The sequence below is a fragment of the Doryrhamphus excisus genome, chromosome 7 (assembly GCF_030265055.1).
Source record: "Doryrhamphus excisus isolate RoL2022-K1 chromosome 7, RoL_Dexc_1.0, whole genome shotgun sequence".
NCBI classification, from domain to species: domain Eukaryota; kingdom Metazoa; phylum Chordata; class Actinopteri; order Syngnathiformes; family Syngnathidae; genus Doryrhamphus; species Doryrhamphus excisus.
In genome coordinates, this window is record NC_080472.1 from 22,664,736 (window position 1) to 22,688,061 (window position 23,326).

Consider the following 23,326-nt stretch of genomic DNA (forward strand, 5'->3'; position numbering starts at 1 on the left):
TGCCGCGTAGTGTTTGTAGGAGCTAGCTATTAGTATTTTAACTTCAACGTCTTACCTTCGATTCGTTTTTTTTTTTTTTCAAGTTAAAAACCGCGCTTGACTTCCTGGTGTACGGCCAAGGTTTGTTGTTCTAACTTGTATCTTCCAGTGAGACTAGAACGGCCGATGGAAACATTTTACACAACCCAGTCGGACAACTTGAGCCGTTTTACTGACATCATATTGGGAAGTACTACTTAGTACTACTACTTCCCATTTTGCTCGCCGCAGTGTGTGAAAATGTGTCAGAGGGACGAAATAGGACACAGAAAAGAAACATGTGAGAAGACGCCATTGGAAATTGAAAAAGCAGGCAAGTAGGAACTTTTTTTTGTGTGTTTGCTAACTTGTTAGCCATGTTGCTATCTGTGATAGCGTAGACGTTGCTAGTCTACGATACCAAGTTCAAAGCTGAGCGACGAACAATTTAGCTCTATTTCTCCTTGTTTCTTCTTATTAATGTGAGTTAATGTGACTATTGTGCCTTCATAGTATTACTTTGTGTAGTAGAATTATATGTCCATATAGTAAACAGGTGCAGTCGCGTGTCATTTGGATGACGTCACATGGGACACTTCCGGTTTTGAAGCTAATTCGGGGTTTGTTTATTTTCTTATCAAAGTCCACAAGAACAGACTTTAAAGTCAAAAGAATCATATGTATATATATATGTAGACATACAGTGGCGTCACAGTGTTCGTCCCCTTTACTGATTTTTTATTTTTTGTACTCTTTGTCACGATTAAATGTTTCAGATCATCAACACGTTTACGTATTCATAAATGACAACACCAGGGGCGTCACTAGGTTCTGAGGACAGGGGGGGCTTAGCCCCCTGGAGATGTACAGGATATGAATGAATGTAGTTCAAAACACATTAAAAAAAGCCAAAAAATCCACCAAAAAAACAAATAACCAACAAGAACTTTACCACTTTTGGACAGATTTAGTAGATATACCCCCCTTGAAGCCCCCCTAAAATGGACCTAATGACGCCATTGGACAACACAACTCACCACATAATGCAAACTTTTTGTTATTAAGGGAGAATAAAAAATCCAAACCTAGATGGCTCTGTGTGAAAAAGCCCCCGCCCCCCTCGTTAAGAGGCCATTTCTAATGCTTTGGGACTCCAGCAAACCACAGTGAGAGCCATTATCCACAAATGGCCAAAACATGAACCAGTGGACCTTCCCTGGAGTAGTAGCCAGACAAATTTTTTTTTTAATTTTTCCTAACATCGAGAGCGGACTTAATTTTATGGGCAGCAAACACAGACCTAATATACACAATATTTTGGATATTGACTGGCGGATATTTCATATTCATGTTCACAAAAACAGTCTGTGAAATGCTGACAGATGAATATTTTTCTCTTGCTGGGAATCACCAACTCCAATAACAGCTCTAGCTTGTTTCATAAACAGACTAGCAGAGCTTAGAGGAGGGCTGGTGAGCCTACAGGCATGCCCATATAAGGAAGCCAGCTCCTCTGTGACATCACAAAAAAACAGTTTAGCAACACCCTCTAAAACCGAGCGTTTTGCTCCACCCCAAACTTTTTCCAGGGCTCACTTCCAAATGTTCGAACCTCTTCTTCTGAAACGATAAGTTCATGTATGAATGTAACACGACGCCATCTTGTCTTTTTGCAGCATCCATTGTGCGGATGCGATGTCCTTGATAAGACGTGCGAGCATGGAACTGGTCTCGGTGCAACATGGGTTTGAGTATGAAACCCACGACGGTCGCCTTGTGTCCATCAAGCCCAATGAAACATACTTCCTCGTGTCCAGGACCAACGAGCACTGGTGGCACGTACGTACAAAGCACGACGCCGCCGCCAGGCCTTTCTACATCCCGGCTCAGTATGTAAAGGTGCTGCCGTCACGCGGGGGCCGGGAAGCTCTCGGAGATTCCTACCAGTTTTCCAGTTTTGGTCTAGGTGGGGACAAAGGAGATACAACACCTGTGGAAAACACAGGAAGTAGTCGTGTACAAATCCCACGTGGCGGTGGAGATGCACAAGAGTCCGCAGTGTCTCCATCGCATGGAAAAGTGAAGTGGACCCGTGGAGATGATGACAGCCTCCAGCCGTCCCAGAGTTCACCTGCTTGTGACGTCACAGCGGAGGAAAAGAGGCCTGACGTGTTGTGCGAGGTGCCGCAACGCAACATAGAACACAAGGTAAGACTTGTGCTTTTTCTTGGCAGTTTAATGGTCAGCCACTAGAGGTCGCAATTTCAACACTTTGCTCGTCTCACTATCCTGCAACAATCTTCCTAGACCCTACAATGCCTTTTTTAAAAACATTGATCGATACCATGTGGTCATGACTGTGGCTTCATCTTCTACTCTCACCCGAAGTGCGTCTAAATTGAGATAAAGATGTCTTTGTGGCGTGAAATAACATCCTGTGAATGGTTTAAGTGGAATCGCCTGGCTGTGTGGCACATGATCCCTGGCACATGAACCCTGTTATGCTAAAAGTTGACCAGCTGCTATTCCAATATCATAGCAGATGCTAATATGCCTTCTGCTGGCGAGGAGCCCAATACAGTTGGTTTTCCGTTTTTTGACGATTCGCACTCATAAATTAATGTAAAACTAAATTTTGTTCTGTCAACTCAAAAGTCAATTGAATACTACTTACCACTACTGCCACTACGAGTACGACTACTACTAATTGATTAGATTTTATACAGCGCTCTTCAAAAATGATCCCAATTGTTGAAAAAATGAGATAATAAGTCGAAATTCTGAGATAGAAAATCGAAATAACAAGATAAAAAGTTCAAATTATGAGATAACAAGTCAAAATAACGAGATAAAAAGTAGAAATTATGAGATAAAAAGTCGAAATAACAAGATAAAAGTTAAAATCACAAGATAAAAAGTTGAAATACGAGATATAAAGTTGAAATAAAGAGATATAAAGTCAAAATAACGAGATAAAAAGTCAAAATTATGAGATAAAAAGTCGGAATAACGAGATAAAAAGTCAAAATTATGAGATAAAAAGTCAGAATAACGAGATAAAAAGTAGAAATTATGAGATAAAAAGTCAAAATTATGAGATAAAAAGTTGAAACAACAAGATAAAAAGTTGAAATACGAGCTAAAAAGTCGAAATAAAGAGACAAAAAGTCGCAATAATGAGATAAAAAGTCGAAATTATGATAAATTGAAATTATGAGATAAAAAGTCTAAATTATGAGATAAAAAGTCGAAATAACGAGATAAAAAGTCAAAATAAAGCGATAAAAATTTGATGTGAAAGATGAATGTTTGATATGGATGCTGTTCCAAATGTGCAAAGATCATTATCCGAAACTTGGGCCTGGTTTTACACCAGAACTACTTTTATAGGTCAGAAACGTGGAAAAAAATTGGAAAAAAGACTGTGGTGGATGGGGTGGGGGGGCGGGGGGGGGGGGTGTTATGGTGCCAGTTCATCAGCATGTGAATGAGGAGGACGGGGGGAGGAGCCTCATGAAGAGCAGCTGATTCAGGACCAGTTTTTTCTTCCCCATTGAGAGTTCGGATCCACTTCCGTCTGCAAACTTTTCCCTTTCCAACGCCAGGCAGGAGCCGCAGGGGGGGAGGGGGCTGTTTTAACGTCAGGCGCGCTTTGAGGCAAATCGGTTCACCGTGACAGGTGACAAAAAAAAAACAGGAAGAGCGGGGCTGGGTGGCAGGAAGGGGTTAAGGCGGCGGCCACGCCCCAAACTACAGCGCAGGGCTACCGGCTACCTGCTCCCTAACCGGCCCGCCTGTCCTCCCGGGAACATGCTGGAGGCTTTGGAAGCTTGAAGAGCAGCCAGGTGAGTCCATAAAAGCCTGTTGACACGCTCGGAAACACGTAGGGGATCTTTTATGTACTATTTGTGTACCTGTTCATATATGTGTGTGTGTGTGTGTGTGTGTGTGTGCAGGTGAAAGGGCCACCCGTGCACATTCCTGCATTTGAATAGTTTGACCTGTGTGTGTGTGTGTGTGTGTGTGTGTGTGTGTGGGAATGATCGAGCCCCTCACTGTAAACCCGCCAGGACCCCTCAAGTGTATTCTCCCCCCGGACCATAATGAAGTACCGTCTCCATGGTGACGTAAGAGGAGAGAGTGCGAGAGAAAGGGAGTGGTGGGCAGGGGGGGGGTGTTTTGACTCACTTTCTTCTATCTGAGGCGGTCCTGCGCTGGTCACATCATTAGGCACACCTGCAGCATCCAATCAGGTTGGAGATGAGAGCTGTTAATTGAAATGACGACACCGCCCGGTTGGCATGAACTACTACGGTTGCAAGGCTGTTCCTAATATTTTGGGTCATGTGTTTTTACTTGGTATATATTTCGAATGTGTCACCCCGCCCCCCCCCCAGGCCCCCTGCTGTCCGTTCTCGATATTATTGTCGCCCTTATATATCCCTTATATCCCTTTGAGTCCTTTGACTTGACCTATGTGGATCTAAGTCACGCGTCCCTAATGAAGTGACCCGTCAAAGCAAGTACGTGACGCCGACAACATCACATGCCGACAAACTGCTCCGACAGGTCTTGTCAGACTCGGCTCAGGCGAGCTGGCTTTGTGAGCTCCGCTTGAGCGTGCGTCGCTGACGTCGAGACGCTTTCGGGCCGCCGCTTAATGAATCATCCCGTCATGCTAGCACACTGGTTGGAGTTTTGTAGTTCTTAGGGGGGGGGGAGTCTAGCAAGTTTGCCACAGTTCGGGGCACTCGGGGCAGTGCCCCAGCAGATGCCACTGTAGTCGGAAACTTTGCTTATGCATTTTTTTTTAATGATGACAAATAGGTTTTTTATTATTTAACTTATTTTTTCAACGTTTTTCAACAACCAGCAGTACATGGATCGGGAATATTGCAGAACCGTTCATGGCAAAGATTCCGAGAGCTGTCGTCAATTGACTTAAGCATTTTAAGGACTACTACAAGGTAAACATAAACACAAGACACATACTTCCATCCGATAACGCATTCCCGAGTGCCAACAAGGCATTCCATTTCATCCGGGTCATGGGAACAACAGTTTAAGTTGGGAAGCCCAGACTTCCCGGTTCCCGGCCACCCGCTCCATCTCCACCGCGAGTACACCAAGGCGTTCCCAGGCCAACTGTGAGACATAGTCCCTCTAGCTTGTCCTTGGAAAGCCATTGGGTCTTCTCCTGGCTGGGCATATCCGGAACACCGCACAAGGGAGGCATCCGAACTCGATGCCGGAGCCGCCTCCTCAATTGTCTCCATGCTGGATAGGACTCCTTCATCTTGACGCAGCCCTGACCGCCACCACGACTTCCACCGACCACCTTGCATCATCGATCCGTCTCGGCAATGGAGGAACCGAATACGGCCCGTTCTGACCCAATATCCCGGTTGAAGACTTGACCAACGGGAGACTCTACCAGACGTTCCCAGCCTCACAAAACGTTTGGGTTTCCCGGGTCCGTCCGGGTATCGGTGGACAGGTCAGCCCCTTTCTTCGCCCGTGAGTCCAGAACATGCGGACGCAGGTCGGTACGACTACAAAGTCCATCATATAGACCCGCAATCGAGGTGTCCTGGTGCCAAGTCCACTTATGAACGTCCCTGTGTTGAGATCGGGAAGGCTGTCCCCCCCCCCAATCACGCCCATCATTATGCCCAAATGGGCGTCTCCCAGTAGAACGACAGATGTCACCAGATGGGGTGCTCTCCAGCGCCCCTCTGATGGACTCCGAGAAGGCGGGGTACTATGACTGCCGTTTGGTTTGGCGACAGTCAGGACCCTTTCCCCAACCCCTACCCCCGGTTTCTCCCGTCCTGTTCTTCACACGGGTCTTCGGAATCACTCTTGGAATTTCAAGTGCCGGCGGAGACGAGAGAGCAGTGTGTTCCGTCGGAATGTGTACACACTCCGTCCAGGATGATTGTTCCAAATGAGGAACAACCAAAAATTAGGGTGTTTGAACCTCGGAATCCAATGAACAGTTTTTGGATTGAAACAGGAAACAGAAGAACAATATTGTTTTGTGTAGTTTTTGAATTTTTTTTTTTTGGTCTCACTGAGCTCTCTTAAGTCGTTTTTGTGCTTCTGCCGCCTAAGCATGAGGCCTTTTCCTTTTATGAAAGGTTGCCATGGCGACCCTGGTTTATTGAGATTTTGATGGGGGTATCGACTTGTGACATCTTTGCACGGAAACCACTAGTGGATGCGGTGGCGGTCGTCACACACGTAGGGGAAGTATGTCACCATCCATGGATCATATCAGGAGTTGTGCTGGATTCCGGGCCAGGAGGAGTGTGATGTAAGGGGGTGTGTGGGGGGGGGTTATAGATGGGGGCAGCGAGGTTGGTGCTGTGGACTCAATGGCCCGACTGTGTGTGCCGTGGCGTGATTTGGGCCCCAAATGGGTGTCCCATTGTGTGATGGGATGCCTGCTAAAGTGGTTAAGTAATCAAACTGGCTGAGAGTCCCGTCAACGTGGAGGAAGGAAGGAAAAGCGGTAGAAGTAGAAGCCAGGAGATCACTTAGGTGGCACTCGGTCGTGCTCGGACCAACGATTAAAAAACCATGTCCGGTTGGACTCGAGAAAGAAACATGAAAATGTCACGTTCAAACTCCTGTGACTCTTGGAAAAACACTTAAATACTGACGAGACAGACAACGATATTCAAAGTTACTTGCAGCGGGGGTCTCAAACATGCGGCCCGCGGGCCAAATGTGGCCCGCAGGACACTAGTTTGATGCCCCCGCCTTGATATGAAAGTTTAATGTAAAGTTTGATATTTAATAATTATTACGTTTGATTAATGTTCATGTTAGGGGCGGCACGGTGGTCTAGGGGTTAGCGCGCAGACCTCACAGCTAGGAGACCAGGGTTCAATCCCACCCTTGGGCATCTCTGTGTGGCGTTTGCATGTTCTCCCCGTGCATGCGTGGGTTTTCTCCGGGTACTCCGGTTTCCTCCCACATTCCAAAAACATGCTAGGTTAATTAGCCACTCCAAATTGTCCATAGGTATGAATGTGAGTGTGAATGGTTGTTTGTCTATATGTGCCCTGTGATTGGCTGGCGACCAGTCCAGGGTGTACTCCGCCTTACGCCCGAAGACAGCTGGGATAGGCTCCAGCACCCCCGCGACCCTTGTGAGGAAAAGCGGTAGAAAATGAATGAATGAATGAATGAATGAATGATTCATGTTCATGTTAAAGGTTAAATAACTGTTAATAGTTGTCCTCCCTATCCGTGTGGAAGTGGTAAGTTTTTTGGCTATTTAAGTTTAAAGGAAATAACTTGAAGGCTACCGTTTAGGTGGCTAGCTCTCTAGTTTGCGAGTTAGCATGTGTCTCAAGACCCTGCGGTTGCGCAATATGTTGTAAATAAAAAAAGAGTATAAATGTGACTATAGTCGTGTTTTGTCATGTCTACAGGGCTCTAATAATGCTTTAATTTTAATCTGAAAAAAATAATTTGTCTACCCATTATTATTATTATATATTATTATTATATTTATTTATTACTGATTGATTTTCTTTATTCTTTATTTATTTTTCATCTTATTTTGTGTAGAAAAATAAAAAGTAAGATATTTGAGAACAGTGGAATGTTTTATCAGAGCTTTTATTGTAGAAAATCGGAACCAAAGCAACGTTTTTTTTTATTTTTTTGTTTTTAATAAATGCGTTTTTTTTTTTTTTTTTCTTTAAACCTGATGCGGCCCAGTCTCACCCAGACCCGAGCTCCAGTGGCCCCCAAGTAAATTGAGTTTGAGACCCCTGGTGTAGAGTATCGAACGTGTGTAGGCGTCCCTAATGAAGTGGCCTACGCTGTATGCATAACTTCCTGTCGTTGCGAGCTGCACATGCTCTGTTGAGACTCCTTGCTGTCTGCTTTCAGTTTCTGCCTCCTGCGACAGTTACCCTCTACCCTCCATCTTTGCACACGCACACACACATATATATGAGCGCACACACACACACACACACACACACACACCCCTTCCTGCCGCTGTTGAAGCATCGTTGGCAGTTCTCCTTTTTTTTGTCTGCTGCAGCTTCACTTTTCTTTCCATTCTTTCGACCTTCCATCCATCCATCCGTGGCGTCTACATGGGCGGCCTCCTGCGTGGGAGTTTATAAACATGGTGGACACGTATGCCGGCGTGTGGGAAGGGCAGCGGGCCAAGCGGGGTCTGACCCTGCGTCTGGCGTCTCTTCAGGTAGGGTCCGTGGCCGCCGAGTGGGGTGCCGGGGCTTTTAGTTGCAAGTGTCTTGTCGGGTACCAGGCGGGGACCGCCAAAGAGTAAAAGATTGAATGGGTTGTTTTGAATCTTGTTGGAGTGCACACGTTTGGGGAAACGTCGTTTCAACACTTTGACAACATCACCTGTTGCAGCACAACACAACTTGTGTGTGTCTGTGTGTGTCTGTGTGTGTGTGTGCTTTCTTAACATGTTTATGCTTCAGCCGAGATCAGCTCCTGCTGCATGACAAGAGGGTTCACTCTGTGCATGTCAACACCCGGGCGTGCGAGTGAACCCTCCTGTCAGTCATTCAGTGTCTTTATACCGGTGGGCGGAGTTTGTCACAAGCCAACATGGCGCATTTGTTGGAAAGGTAGCGGTGATGAAGAAGGGGAATACCACCAACAACAAACACAACCATCCGCCCGGTTTTCCAGGCTGGGTAAAAAACTGCTATTGGAGGTGCAGCTCAAAATGGTGCACACGCACAGACGGTGTCGTTTGCAACATGTTAAGCCTTCCTCTTCCGGAATAGAACTCAATGTACATTATTTACTCAAATGCAATTTTATCTAAAGTGTTTCATCCATTTTTTATTCTTTGGTTATGATTGTTATATTATAAGTGCAATTTTTGCTAAGAGACTGAGTCCCATTTTATTTAGTTTTATTAGCTTTTTAATATGTTCAATTTATTTTATGGAAAAGCTCTTGGCATTCCAATTGCAATGTGAAATACTCCTGAGAAATGAAAATTTGGTGTACTGGAATTATTCAGCCATACACCGTACTTTCTGGAATATAAGTCGCTCCGGAGTATAAGTCGCACAGGCCAAAAATACATAATTAGATCGAAAAACACGTACATAAGTCGCACTGGAGTATAAGTCGCACAGGCCAAAAATACATAATTACATCGAAAAACACGTACATAAGTCGCACTGGAGTATAAGTCGCACAGGCCAAAAATGCATAATTAGATCGAAAAACACGTACATAAGTCGCACTGGAGTATAAGTCGCACAGACCAAAAATACATAATTAGATCGAAAAACACGTACATAAGTCGCTCCGGAGTATAAGTCGCACAGGCCAAAAATACATAATTAGATCGAAAAACACGTACATAAGTCGCACTGGAGTATAAGTCGCACAGGCCAAAAATACATAATTAGATCGAAAAACACGTACATAAGTCGCTCCGGAGTATAAGTCGCACAGGCCAAAAATACATAATTAGATCGAAAAACACGTACATAAGTTGCACTGGAGTATAAGTCGCACAGGCCAAAAATACATAATTAGATCGAAAAACACGTACATAAGTCGCACTGGAGTATAAGTCGCACAGGCCAAAAATACATAATTAGATCGAAAAACACGTACATAAGTCGCACTGGAGTATAAGTCTCACAAGGCCAAAAATACATAATTAGATCGAAAAACACGTACATAAGTCGCACTGGAGTATAAGTCGCACAGGCCAAAAATACATAATTAGATCGAAAAACACGTACATAAGTCGCACTGGAGTATAAGTCTCACAAGGCCAAAAATACATAATTAGATCGAAAAACACGTACATAAGTCGCACTGGAGTATAAGTCGCACAGGCCAAAAATACATAATTAGATCGAAAAACACGTACATAAGTCGCACTGGAGTATAAGTCGCACAGGCCAAAAATACATAATTAGATCGAAAAACACGTACATAAGTCGCACTGGAGTATAAGTCGCACAGGCCAAAAATACATAATTAGATCGAAAAACACGTACATAAGTCGCACTGGAGTATAAGTCGCACAGGCCAAAAATACATAATTAGATCGAAAAACACGTACATAGGTCGCACTGGAGTATAAGTCGCACAGGCCAAAAATTACATAATTAGATCGAAAAACACGTACATAAGTCGCACTGGAGTATAAGTCGCACAGGCCAAAAATACATAATTAGATCGAAAAACACGTACATAAGTCGCACTGGAGTATAAGTCGCACAGGCCAAAAATACATAATTAGATCGAAAAACACGTACATAAGTCGCACTGGAGTATAAGTCTCACAAGGCCAAAAATACATAATTAGATCGAAAAACACGTACATAAGTCGCACTGGAGTATAAGTCGCACAGGCCAAAAATACATAATTAGATCGAAAAACACGTACATAAGTCGCTCCGGAGTATAAGTCGCACAGGCCAAAAATACATAATTAGATCGAAAAACACGTACATAAGTCGCACTGGAGTATAAGTCGCACAGGCCAAAAATACATAATTAGATCGAAAAACACGTACATAAGTCGCACTGGAGTATAAGTCGCACAGGCCAAAAATACATAATTAGATTGAAAAACACGTACATAAGTCGCACTGGAGTATAAGTCTCACAAGGCCAAAAATGCATAATTAGGTTAAAAAAAAAACACATAAGTGTACCCGTGGAGCCTATCCCACAATTTTTTGTTAACCTAGCATGTTTTTGGAATGTGGGAGGAAACCGGAGTACCCGGAGAAAACCCACCCATGCACGGGGAGAACGTGCAAACTCCACACAGAGATGGCCGAGGGTGGAATCAAACTCGGGTCTCCTAGCTGTGTGGCCTGTGTGCTAACCAAAAAATCAACTCACAACACCTGCATTTTATGACAAATTAGCACAAAATTAGCATGTAAATAAAGTCCAACGGAAATATTAGCAGTGACATAAAACACAAGTAGCACTATCTATAGATCTATAGTTGGGGCTTTAAATTTGGCAGCCATCTTTGATATTCCTCTGATGGGTCTTCTGCTCATGTGTCGGATCTTTGAAGTGACAGACAGGAGCCGACTCTTTGAAGCCAACGAGCCGAATAGCACTAGCTATAGATCTATAGTTGGGGCTTTAAATTTGGCAGCCATCTTTGATATTCCACTGATGGGTTCTTCTGCTCATGTGTCGGATCTTTGAAGTGACAGACAGGAGCCGACTCTTTGAAGCCAACGAGCCGGCTCCTAATAAGGAGTTAGTTCTCCTCCTTTATTATCTGTTAAAGCCGCACGTGATTGGTGGAAATGCGCGGTGTGATCTTTTGTCACGCTGAGTGGGCGAGTGGGAGGCGAGTGGGAGTCGAGTGGGAGTCGCGGGCAGACCACCAAGAGGTAGGCAGGCAATCTGTTCCAAATCATAAACATTAGAAATAATTGTATATTTAAAAAATGTAATTTGGGCTGCGATTGGCTGGACACCAGTCCAGGGTGTACCCCGCCTCTCGGCCTAAGTCAGCTGGGATAGGCTCCAGCATCATAAGGATGTTAATAAGGATGTAATTGGTGCAAGTTGAGAAACTGTTGCATTCAAGACTGCGTCAGAAGTGGGAAATATCCCACTCAAAGCCTGCAACCTCAAAAGTCGAATGTAAACAGGACGTGTCTGACGTGTCGGGCTACTTTTTTAGTGCTTTTGTCAACCAATTTTTTTTGGGTTCTCCGCCACTTCTTCTTCACTTGTTCACCATAAGAGACCTGAAATAGCTTTGAGGTAGTGATACTGTGAGGAACACTTTCAGTGTGTGGTGTGAACCTGCTACAGGCTGCTTCCTGCGTTCCGACTTGGCAGCCGCAACATAGCAAGCTGCCTCGCGGTGTTGATGGCCACTTTTAAGGCGGCGAGGGCCAAGTAGGGAAAAATCAAAGGATGCAACTTTGACACAATGATCAAAAACTTCATCACAGCTCTCTGACATACGCGAAAGCCTATTATTTTTTTTTTAATATTTCAACTATTTTCTTAAAGGGGATTATTATGCTCATTTTCTACCCTTTGTATCAAGTTGTAGACTCCTATAGAGCAGTTACACACAATAACCAGCACGGAAGCTTTGTAGATTTTCCAGCATCTGCACCTATTCCGGCTAGATTTCCTTGGATTTCCAAAATTTATTATTTATTCCACCCACAGCCCGCCTCCGTCCACACCCGCTCCACGGTATAGCTTGGTTTACTGTCGGCCCACTGTGAAGTCACAAAGAGCCAGCGTTGAAATAAAACACTCTGAAACCGAGTGTTTTGATCCCAAACTTCTTTCAGGGTTCACTTCCAAATGTCCAAAGCTCGTTATCTGAAACTTTGGCATGGTTTAACATCAGATTATTATGCAAATTATTTGAAAAAGCATAAAAGAATAAAATGAAAAAACTAAAATAAACTGAAAAAACAAAAATAAAAATAAAAATAAAAATAAAAATAAAAATAAAAATAAAAATAAAAATAAAAATAAAAATAAAAATAAAAATAAAAATAAAAATAAAAATAAAAATAAAAATAAAAATAAAAATAAAAATAAAAATAAAAATAAAAATAAAAATAAAAATAAAAATAAAAATAAAAATAAAAATAAAAATAAAAATAAAAATAAATAAAAATAAATAAAAAAATAAAAATAAAAATAAAAATAAAATCATAAAATAAAATAAAGCGTAGAAATTGTTTTCATAAAATAACTTTATTCCCATAACATTGTGACTTTCCCATCATTTCCCAGAATATTACAATTTTCCCTCAATAGAATTTTCAAAAAAATTCAACTTTATTCATCATAATATGACAACTTTTTTTTTTAAATAGCGTTTTTTAGTATTTCAAATCTTTGCTACGAAAATTATTTTTGCTCAATATTCCAAGTTTATTGTCCTAAAATTATGATGATGTTTTCTTCTTGTAATTGTGACTTTATTTCCATGATATTTTGACTTTATTCAGTTCCACACTCGCCCCAAGACAGCTGGGGTAGGCTCCAGCACCCCTGCCACCCTTGTGAGGATAACAGTAGAAAATGAATGAATGAATGAATATATGTAAAAAATATATATATATTTAAACAACACATCGGAGGCCATGCATTGGATCTCAAGAGTAGTGCAACAAACATGGCGACATGTTGGGAGAGGGGTGCCACAAGCGACCCAGCATGCCCTGCGGCAGGAAACTGGGTTTAATTTTGGCCTGGGTGTCGTGTGTAGACGTTTATTTGTATGCTCACATCATGCAATAGGTATGTCGATGTGTTGTTTCAATGTTTTTTTTGTACTAGCTACACATTGCATGTGACTATTTCCTGTTTGGCAGTAGTGTTGGGCCGCACTTTGGAGACCCTATTAATGGCCTGTCAATCTCTTCACTCCCAGGTGGAGGATGAAAGAGTGCCAGTGCCCATCTACGTCAACCTAGCTCAGCTTCGCCAGAACCCCCCCGGGTCGCCACCCTGCCCCGACCCCGACCCCGACGGATGGGAAGTGCACGTTGACCCAGCGAGCGGACAGGAGTACTACTACCACCCTGCCACGGGGCGCACCACCTGGGACAACCCCCTTACAGAGTCGCCCGACGATCCCGACCCTGACCCCGACCCGGTGGAGGAGTCTCCTTCCCCCACGACCTCTCGCACCCCCTCCCGCTTCCTGTCCACCGCCTCCCGCCCGGCGTGGACCTCGGACTGGGAGCAGCTGGTGGATGAGAGCAGCGGGCTCCCCTACTTCTACAACGCCATGTCTGGGGAAACGTCCTGGGAGCCCCCAGAGCTCCTGAGCCCGTACCCCCCGCTGATGGAGCCCATGAGCGTGCACAGGTTTCACCAAGACGGGCTGGTGAGGACCCGCCTGCTCTACTTCCTGTTTCCTATTTTAGCCTCGCTCTGGGGACACGGCTGCTAATACGGCCCGCTTTTTAATGGAATTGGACTCGTGTCCGTTAGGGAATCACGCAGTTCTCCTTTTGTCCTCCTTTGGCATACTTTCTCAACTTTTAAGTCCAACCCAATCTGGGGTTATTATTAATTAATTAATTAATTAATAATTATTATTAATTGTTCAGCGCTAAATAAGTCCTACAAAGTTGGAGCCTTTCAAAGGTTTTCCTTCTATGACCAACAATCTTCTCCCGGCCGTCTCAGCCGCCGCTGCCCGAGGAGGACTACCCCTCAGAAGACTACCCAGGGTACCATCAACCCGATCTGGACGAGGAGCCCCCGGCCACGGGACCCCCCGTGTCCCCCAGGGAATACGAGCTGAGCCACGTGAGCCGCACCGTCATCCCCAGGGCCAGCCTGGACCGCAGCGCCCCCGCCGGCTGGAACCTCAACGTGGAACACGACGGCACCTGGGTGTTCACCAGCGAGCGCTCGTCAGAACAGGTAGCCGCCCGTCCCCTCCAAGTGTGTTCGTTAGACTTAATTGGCGTTTTTGGATGACTGAATGTGAGGCGGAATGGAACTAGCGCTTCACGCTGATTTTTTTGCGTGTTACGGATCAGTGGGTCAAGTCTGTGGACGACCTGGGCCAGACCTACTACTACTTGAGAGATGGGTCCAAGTCCCAGTGGAACCTGCCTGAGGTAACACCCCCCAGATTGGGCGGCTCCCGGCTTAAATATGTCCGACAATCATGGCGATCACCATGTGGCGTCCTCGTCCAGGTGGGCCCCGCCATGTCGGCCCAATCCCAGGAGGAAAGCGCTGAGGATGGAGACGGCGTGTTCGTCTTCAAGAACTGGAGACACAGCGTGGGACCGGCCCAGACCAGCCAGTTCCAGGAAGACGGGGTACACACGCTGACACGCTAGCCAGCTAAAGCTATCAGTACACGTTTTTAACTTAGTCATTTCCATGTTTCATAACTCTCACATACATTTCTTGGTTTTGGGAGACACGTGTCTTATGATGATGCAATATATACATAATAATATAATCTACAATTTAATTTCTCAGACATGTTTTCACGTTTACTCAGGCGTTGGTGTGAATTTTTAAACATCCCCTTTATTTGCACTGAATTTAGCATTTTCTTTTTGACTATATATACTATAATAATATATACTATAATACTATAATATTAATATAATACTATAATATTATTTTTATATATTTGTCAATTTATTTAATTATATTTTTAAAATAATATTAATAATAATAAAAAATATATATATTTATCAATTTATTTAATTATATTTTTTATAATATTAATAATAATAAATAAATATACATAATAAAATAATAATATAAATAAATAATATAAATACATTTTTTATTAACTGAATTCAAATTTGTTTTTTAAGTTTGAAACTTTTAAAAATGTGATTATTCAATGACATTTTCAGCATTAAAAAGTATAAAAAATCTGTTGACAAAATTCAGTGTATAAAAATAAAATAAAAAGAAATAAATAAAAAATTAATAAATAAATAAAAATGTGGTTCAGCATATCTCTACGACTCCAGTGAGTATGGGCACCATAGAAGGACGGATGAATAAATGGCATAATAAATGATACCTTCAAATAAAAGGATAATCAATGAAAGCCTAAAATAGCAGCTGCCTTCACATACAACACAGCAATACATACATACATAGTTTTATATGAAATATATATTTTTATTTAAAACTATAAAACTAGCGTCACATTCGCTTTGAACATACTTTTAGTTCCTGTTTTTATTTCTGCTGCAGCAAACTAGTCGGGCCTGAATCACCGCACCCTCTGCTGGCCAAGTAGGGAAATGACTTAGCCTCAGTCACCTGTCACTCACGATGTTGCCACCCCGCCCCAGCACACCCCACGACGTCACTCTAAAAATCCCAACATTCCTGGGAATGCCAGAGTAAACATGTAAGCTCCCTGTGCTCCTCAGAGGACGGTCCCGGCCCACCGAAGGACCCCGTCGGAGTACAGCAGCGACAGCTCCAGCACGGGCCACTCTCCCGAGGGACAGCCCAATGTGAGTGATCCCCCCCCCCTCTCGCCGTGAAGTAGCTCATGGTTTTATTTAACCACATTTTTTGTGTGTGTGTGTCCCCCCCCCCCCACCCTTACCCCCCCGCCATGCCCACTGAAGGCTCCCGGGTTTAGAGGGTGGAGAAGCCCCTATTATCTGACCTCCAGGTGGCTGCGCTATAACGTGGGTTGTTAGTTTGGGCTCATGTCATAGATATGACATCATAGATATGACATCATAGATATGACATCATAGATATGACATCATAGATATCGTCTATCTATGACGGACGGCAGGTGTGAGCTGGTGTAGCGCGCCCACATACGTGATGTTGCTTTGGCTTGTTTGTTTGTTGGTCTGCATACAACATGGACCCTAAAGGTTCATGGTGCATACGCACGCCATACGCAGTTATTCATTTCATACGGTACAAAAAGAACGCAATTAACTCAATCATTTCATGGATTGCATCATTTTATGTGTGTAATTAACACATGTGCATCATGGCTAGCCACGCCTTTGTTAAGAAAATACATTCAAAATTTACAGTGTGAAAAATGTCAGACATTCTGTAATTTTAAATGGTGATTAATCATAATTAACTAATTTGAGCACCGCAATTCTGATTACACTGCGTAAAAAAAAGTTCAATAAAATCAATTCAAAATAGGCAAATTTAAGACATACTGCAGTTGCCAATGGTAATTAATCATGATTAATTGATTTAAAAACTGCATCCGATGAGGAATTTTCATTCTTTCATGATGTCTCCCAAGCGTGAGGCAGACTCCGGGCAGTACCTCAAAGAAAAAGAAAGTGAAATAAAATTCAGTAATAATGGGCAATGTAAGACATACAGCAGTTGCAAATGGCGATTAATCATGATTAATTCATTTGAAAACTGCACCCGATGACTAATTTGAATTTTTTTCACAGCCTGACTTTTCCCTTCATGATGTCTCCCAATCCTGGGAGATACTGCAGTTGCAAAAGGTGATTAATCACGATTAATTCATTTGAAAACTGCACGCGATACATTTACAAATTTTAATCCTTTGAAAGCCTGACTTTTCCCTTCATGTCTCCTTATCCTGGGACATACTGCAGTTGCAAAAGGTGATTAATCATGATTAATTCATTTGAAAACTGCACCCGATGACGAATTTGAATTTTTTTCACAGCCTGACTTTTCCCTGCATGATGTCTCCCAATCCTGGGAGATACTGCAGTTGCAAAAGGTGATTAATCACGATTAATTCATTTGAAAACTGCACGCGATACAATTACAAATTTTAATCCTTTGAAAGACTGACTTTTCCCTTCATGTCTCCTAATCCTGGGACATACTGCAGTTGCAAAAGGTGATTAATCATGATTAATTCATTTGAAAACTGCACCCGATGACGAATTTGAATTTTTTTCACAGCCTGACTTTCCCCTTCATGATGTCTCCCAATCCTGGGAGATACTGCAGTTGCAAAAGGTGATTAATCACGATTAATTCATTTGAAAACTGCACGCGATACATTTACAAATTTTAATCCTTTGAAAGACTGACTTTTCCCTTCATGTCTCCTTATCCTGGGACATACTGCAGTTGCAAAAGGTGATTAATCATGATTAATTCATTTGAAAACTGCACCCGATGACGAATTTGAATTTTTTTCACAGCCTGACTTTTCCCTTCATGATGTCTCCCAATCCTGGGAGATACTGCAGTTGCAAAATGTGATTAATCACGATTAATTCATTTGAAAACTGCACGCGATACAATTACAAATTTTAATCCTTTGAAAGACTGACTTTTCCCTTCATGTCTCCTAATCCTGGGACATACTGCAGTTGCAAAAGGTGATTAATCATGATTAATTCATTTGAAAACTGCACACAATACAATTAAACATTGTAATCCTTTGAAAGCCTGACTTTTCCCTTCACGATGTTTCCAAATCAGTGCGTCAAAAGAAAAAGAAAAGGAAAGTGAAAGTGAAAAAGGGAAGCGAAATGGTCTCGTAAGATGCTCAGAAAATGAAGAAAAACTGAACATCGTGAAGGATGTCAGCTACGTTTAAACAAGTGGAAGGACGTACTCCTATGATAACTAAGCAGCTTGGTGTTCTCGTTGGCGAGCAAGAAGGCGGTCTCTCTTGGTCTCGCACACGGTCAACGCCGCCCGGTAGGAAAACAGCGATGCAGTCTCTTGGATTACCTTAATGACACAAAGTGCAGAGCCTCTCGTTTCACTAAATTTGGAGTGCACAACCCATGCAGGGCTTGCTCATGTCTGCTAGAGGTTCTTTGGCAAGATGGCGTACGGGAATGTTACTTGTTGTTGTAAGTCATTTCTCTCTGCTCTTTGTTCCCTTCTCACGTGGCCAAGATCATGCAGAAGCTCATCGGATGCTCGGGAAATCAAATCCTTACACAATTTGGTTTTATTTCAGGTGCAGAACTTGGAGAAAGCCGGAATCCTGAACAAAACAAAAGTGTCTGAAAACGGCAAAAAAGTCAGGTGAGGATTCTCCTGGCGTCTCCTGCTGTCACGTTGGCGGGTCTTTGGGTGTGGTTGGTTTCGGGTGTCAGCAAACGAGCAAACGCCCACCGTGGCTTTGTGGTGTTCTCGCCTCAGGAAGAACTGGGCCCAGACGTGGACGGTCCTGCACGGAGGAGTGCTGACGTTCCACAAAGATCCAAAATCCACAGCGCCGGGAACGTCGGTAGGAGCCTCGCCCTGCAAATTCGCCGCCGTCGGTTCGCGTTAACCCGCTCACGTTTCTCCCCGCCCACACAGACCAAGACCAATCAGATCGTCCCCGAGGTCACGGTGGACCTGCGAGGAGCCGTGATCGGCTGGGCCTCCAAAGAAAAGTCCAGCAAGAAGAACGTTTTAGAAGTAATGAGGGTTCAAGCCATGTTTCCATGGGAATGATGATGACATTCCATCTTCCCTTCCAGCTAAAAAGCAAGAACGGGGTTGAGTTCCTGATCCAGTACGACACCGAGAGCATCATCAGCGACTGGCACAAAGTATTAATGGACACCATACGCCAGCTCGTAAGGACTCAACTTGGAATTCACTCATGTGCCAATTCAGGGCTGTCCAAAGAGCGACCCGGGGGCCATGTGTAGCCCACAGCTGTCTTTTTTTTTTTATTGGCCTGCTGCACATTCGAAAAATATGACAGGAAAACAAGAACAAACAAAACAACACAAAATAAAATGAAAGATTTTACAAGAATTAAGTCAAAATATTCCAAGAAAATTGTTCTAATATTATAATATCTGATATTATCTAATACTATCTAATATAATCATGAAAAATAAACAAAGCAACAAAAAAGGAAAATGAATTTTTTTTACAAGAATTAAGTCAAAATATTCCAAGAAAATTGTTCTAATATTATAATATCTGATATTATCTAATACTATCTATTATGATGAAAAATAAACAAAACAACAAAAAAGGAAAATGAAAATTTTTACAAGAATTAAGTCAAAATATTCCAAGAAAATTGTTCTAATATTATAATATCTGATATTATCTAATACTATCTATTATGATGAAAAATAAACAAAACAACAAAAAAGGAAAATGAAACATTTTTACAAGAATTAAGTCAAAATATTCCAAGAAAATTGTTCTAATATTATAATATCTGATATTATCTAATACTATCTAATATTATCATGAAAAATAAACAAAACAACAAAAAAGGAAAATGAAAAATTTTACAAGAATTAAGTCAAAAATATTCCAAGAAAATTGTTCTAATATTATATCTGATATTATCTAATATTATCATGAAAAATAAACCAACAAAAAAGGAAAATGAAAATATTTACAAGAATTAAGTCAAAAATATTCCAAGAAAATTGTTCTAATATTATAATATCTAATATCTAATACTATCTGATATTATCATGAAAAATAAGTATTATAGATTAAATATGAAAAAATACCACATAATACCATATTACAAAAATAATGAGGACAATATAATAATTAATATTATAAGCAAAAGTGTCATTTTAGTGGCATAGAACTCAAATATTGATTATTTTGTAAAAGTTGTCATATGAAAAACAAAAATGATGACTAAAATAGTTTTTGGAAAATGTTGTTGGTAATATTTTGGCACAAAAAAGATTAAACTAAACAAAAAATATTAAACTATAATATTTAATATAGTTTAACTATATATTAAACTATATTAAAACTATATAACTAAAACTATATATTAAACTAAAAGGTTTGGACACCCCTATGCTACTTCAATTACTACTTCATTGAGTGGTATTTTGTATGTAGTTTGTAATCCAATTGAGCCAAGTGTGTACTTTGTTGTAATCCAGGAGTACCAGGACCCCCATTCCGAGGAGGACGACAGCGACGTGTACGAGAAGGCGGGCAGCGTGGAGCGTGAGGAGAAGCTGGGCGGGAGCATCGACAGGCGAAGATGTGAGCTCAGCTACAATGTCCACTTTATTATTATTATTATTATTGTTATTATTATTATTATTATTATTTTGCATATTTGTCACACTTCAATGTTTTGAGATCACCAAACTAATAGTAAATATTAGTCAGTGACAAGACAAAATGCAACAGGGAGAAAAAAATCACCGTCCAAAAAAAGTGACAACCCCCCTAAAGCTAATAAGTGGTTGGGTCCACCCTTAGCAGCAACAACTGCAATCAAGCGTTTGGGATAAATTGCAATGAGGAATTGTTGTTCTTCAGCCACAATGGAGCCTTTAGAAGGTCTAGCCACGGCATCTCCATAGAATCCAGCTCAGGACTTGGACTGGACTAGCCCCGCTCCAAAGTCTTCATTTGGTTTTTCTTCAGCCAATCAGAGGTGGACTTGCTGGTGTGTTTGGTTGAGTTGTTGCTGGGTGCTGTTGAGGTCATTTCGGTTGGCCAGGCACTCTGTGTTTAATTGCTCTCGCTGTGGTTGGCTGGAGTCCCAAAGCTGTGTCCTTTGTCACAGTGGATCTCAATCTCAATTTTTACGTTTTTGTTTTTTGACTTTAACTCTTTGTTAAAACTACTTGTATATTTTATTTTCATTTTTGCTTTTTCTTTTTTCATTTCCTGCTGCGGTCCCGCCACCGCTGCCCTCAACGGTCTGGTTTTCTTTCAGCCTCCAGACCGAGCGTCTACAGCACGACGGGCGGAGAAACGGACCCGAGGAAGGTTCGCACCAAGCTGATGAAGTTCCTGATGAAGCGGCCGACGCTTCAGTCCGTCAAGGAGAAAGGATACATTCGAGGTTGTTGGGAATCTCGGGTTAATCGAAGCTAATCTCGGGTTTCTACTGTTCATGCTGAACGTTGTACGAATGACGAATTATGTTGGCGTTCCCGCAGACAGCGTGTTCGGCTGCCATCTGGACGCCCTGTGTGCACAGGAGAGAACCACTGTTCCCAGTTTTGTGGAAAAGTGCATCAAAGCCGTGGAAAGACGAGGTAACGTCCCCCGCCCCTCCCCTCCCCTCCCTGGGAACGATGCTGCGCACATTGCAGGCGTGCGGTCACCTGACCCGCCCGACGTGTTGACTTGTAGGTTTGGACATCGATGGACTGTACAGGGTCAGCGGGAACCTCGCCGTCATCCAGAAACTTCGCTGCAAGGCAGATCAAGGTGAATCCTCCCTGCCTTTACCCCCCCCCCCCCCCTTTCCCGGACAAGTTGCTAACGTTTCATGTGCTCCAAACAGAGGAGCTTGACCTGGAGGATGGGCAGTGGGAGGACGTTCACGTCCTCACGGGAGCGCTGAAGCTGTTTTTCCGCGAACTTCCGGAGCCGCTTTTCCCCTACAGCCACTTTCATCACTTCATCACAGCCATCAGTACGAAGACGCTTTGCAATTACACAAATCATTTAAATATTATAATAGGAAATTATTATTATTATGATAAATAATTAATAAAGTAGACAGAATAAGATAAAATAAGACACATCAACATAGAAAATGTTTAAAAAATCAACATTTTTTACACTTTAATACATTTAATATATTTTTAATACATTTAAAAAATATTATTAGAGCCCTCGAGATATTTAATAACACCCCTATAGTCAACTTTTCACTCGTATTAATCAATAGAGTAGACATAAGAGAAAATGAGACTTTGAGTTGATCTAAAACGCACGTATTCCCAACTGGGAGTGACGCTATTAGCATGTTTTTGCAGGACTTCCTGATTACAACACAAAGGTGTGTTGTATTTCGGAGTTGGTCAAATCTCTGCCGGCATCAAACCACGACACCATGAAGCTCCTCTTTGGGCATTTACGCAGGTAAAACGTCCTGGCATTCAGCTGCAGTTTTTTTTTGTGGAATTGATGGTTGGTTGGTTTGTTGTGTCTCACAGGGTCATCCAGTACGGAGAAGACAATCGCATGACGGTGCAGAACGTGGCCATCGTCTTCGGACCCACGCTCCTGCGGCCCGAGATGGAGTCCGGCAACATCGCCATGCACACGGTCTTCCAAAACCAGATCGTGGAATTCATCCTGAACGAATACGAGCGTATCTTTCTCTCCAGCTAAAGAACGTCCAGAATGGAGAACACCCGTGGTGTCTTTTGTCCATATTTCACCTGTAGGACTGTTCCATGTTTTTGTGTTGCAGGAGTGGACTCTGTTTGACACGAGATGTCTCCATCTCACACCATCTCACAGCTCTTATTGTCTTGACAGCCTCGCCTCACCAGCCAAGTTGCATCAACGTTCCTTTTAAAACCACCGTTATTTTACAAGCTTTCATAGCATTTAAAATGACAGCAAAGATTGGATTCTAATGTTTACCTGTTTGCGCCATTGACTTTATTGTAATATAGACATGTACAGTGTAGCGGAACTATTAATAACCGCAGCCAGCTGTGAGCTAATATAGAATATTTAAATACAAAAAAAATCTATGCTGTATTTTTAAAAACAGTACAATATAGAATTGGTAGTTCAGTGAAAAATCAGCCTGACCAACAAGAGAGAGATGATTACTAAAGGAAATGTCATGTAAATAGAAACACAGCCTGCAATATGCTGCAAGTTGTCAAAAATGTTCTTCCATAATAAAAATAACTTTGTAAAAAACATGGTCTTTTTATGCGTTTTGTTAGGTTTTATTGATTTGCAGTTAATGTATACACATTAACTATAAATTCTTGATATAATATGACTATTGGAGGACTTTTCAGTGATGGTCATTATGAAAAAAACATGCACAGCTATACTTAAATATTTTCACTTACTATAATTAAATATTTTCACTTACTACAATTAAATATTTTCACTT

The 23,326-nt window shown here is 42.2% G+C and overlaps 1 protein-coding gene across 2 annotated transcripts; it reads left to right on the plus strand.

Annotated features, from left to right (window-relative positions):
• Nucleotides 1–53: 53 nt before the first annotated feature.
• Nucleotides 54–23,121, plus strand: arhgap27 (Rho GTPase activating protein 27). 2 transcript variants are annotated; one of them, XM_058078176.1, is made up of 21 exons: nt 54–352; nt 1,695–2,226; nt 8,084–8,248; nt 13,442–13,900; nt 14,206–14,445; nt 14,565–14,645; nt 14,727–14,852; nt 15,939–16,025; nt 16,959–17,015; nt 17,449–17,505; nt 18,467–18,534; nt 18,652–18,739; nt 18,814–18,915; nt 18,978–19,076; nt 20,376–20,481; nt 21,167–21,295; nt 21,393–21,491; nt 21,589–21,666; nt 21,743–21,874; nt 22,221–22,326; nt 22,401–23,121. In XM_058078176.1, the coding sequence occupies exons 2-21, from the start codon at nt 1,714–1,716 to the stop codon at nt 22,576–22,578; spliced, it is 2,970 nt and encodes a 989-aa protein (XP_057934159.1). In that variant the 5' UTR covers nt 54–352; nt 1,695–1,713; the 3' UTR covers nt 22,579–23,121. The 2 variants fall into 2 exon arrangements, with proteins under 2 accessions (XP_057934159.1, XP_057934160.1); XM_058078177.1 differs by lacking the exons at nt 16,959–17,015; nt 17,449–17,505 and having other exon boundaries at nt 22,401–23,120.
• Nucleotides 23,122–23,326: the final 205 nt, after the last annotated feature.

Bases quoted from the DNA above. Each gene is read 5' to 3' on its own strand.
- arhgap27 (XM_058078176.1), top strand. From the start codon at position 1,714: ATGTCCTTGATAAGACGTGCGAGCATGGAACTGGTCTCGGTGCAACAT. The intron at 20,482-21,166 runs GTGAGCTCAGCT...GTTTTCTTTCAG, and splicing joins GAGCATCGACAGGCGAAGAT to CCTCCAGACCGAGCGTCTAC. The intron at 21,875-22,220 runs GTACGAAGACGC...ATGTTTTTGCAG, and splicing joins TCACTTCATCACAGCCATCA to GACTTCCTGATTACAACACA.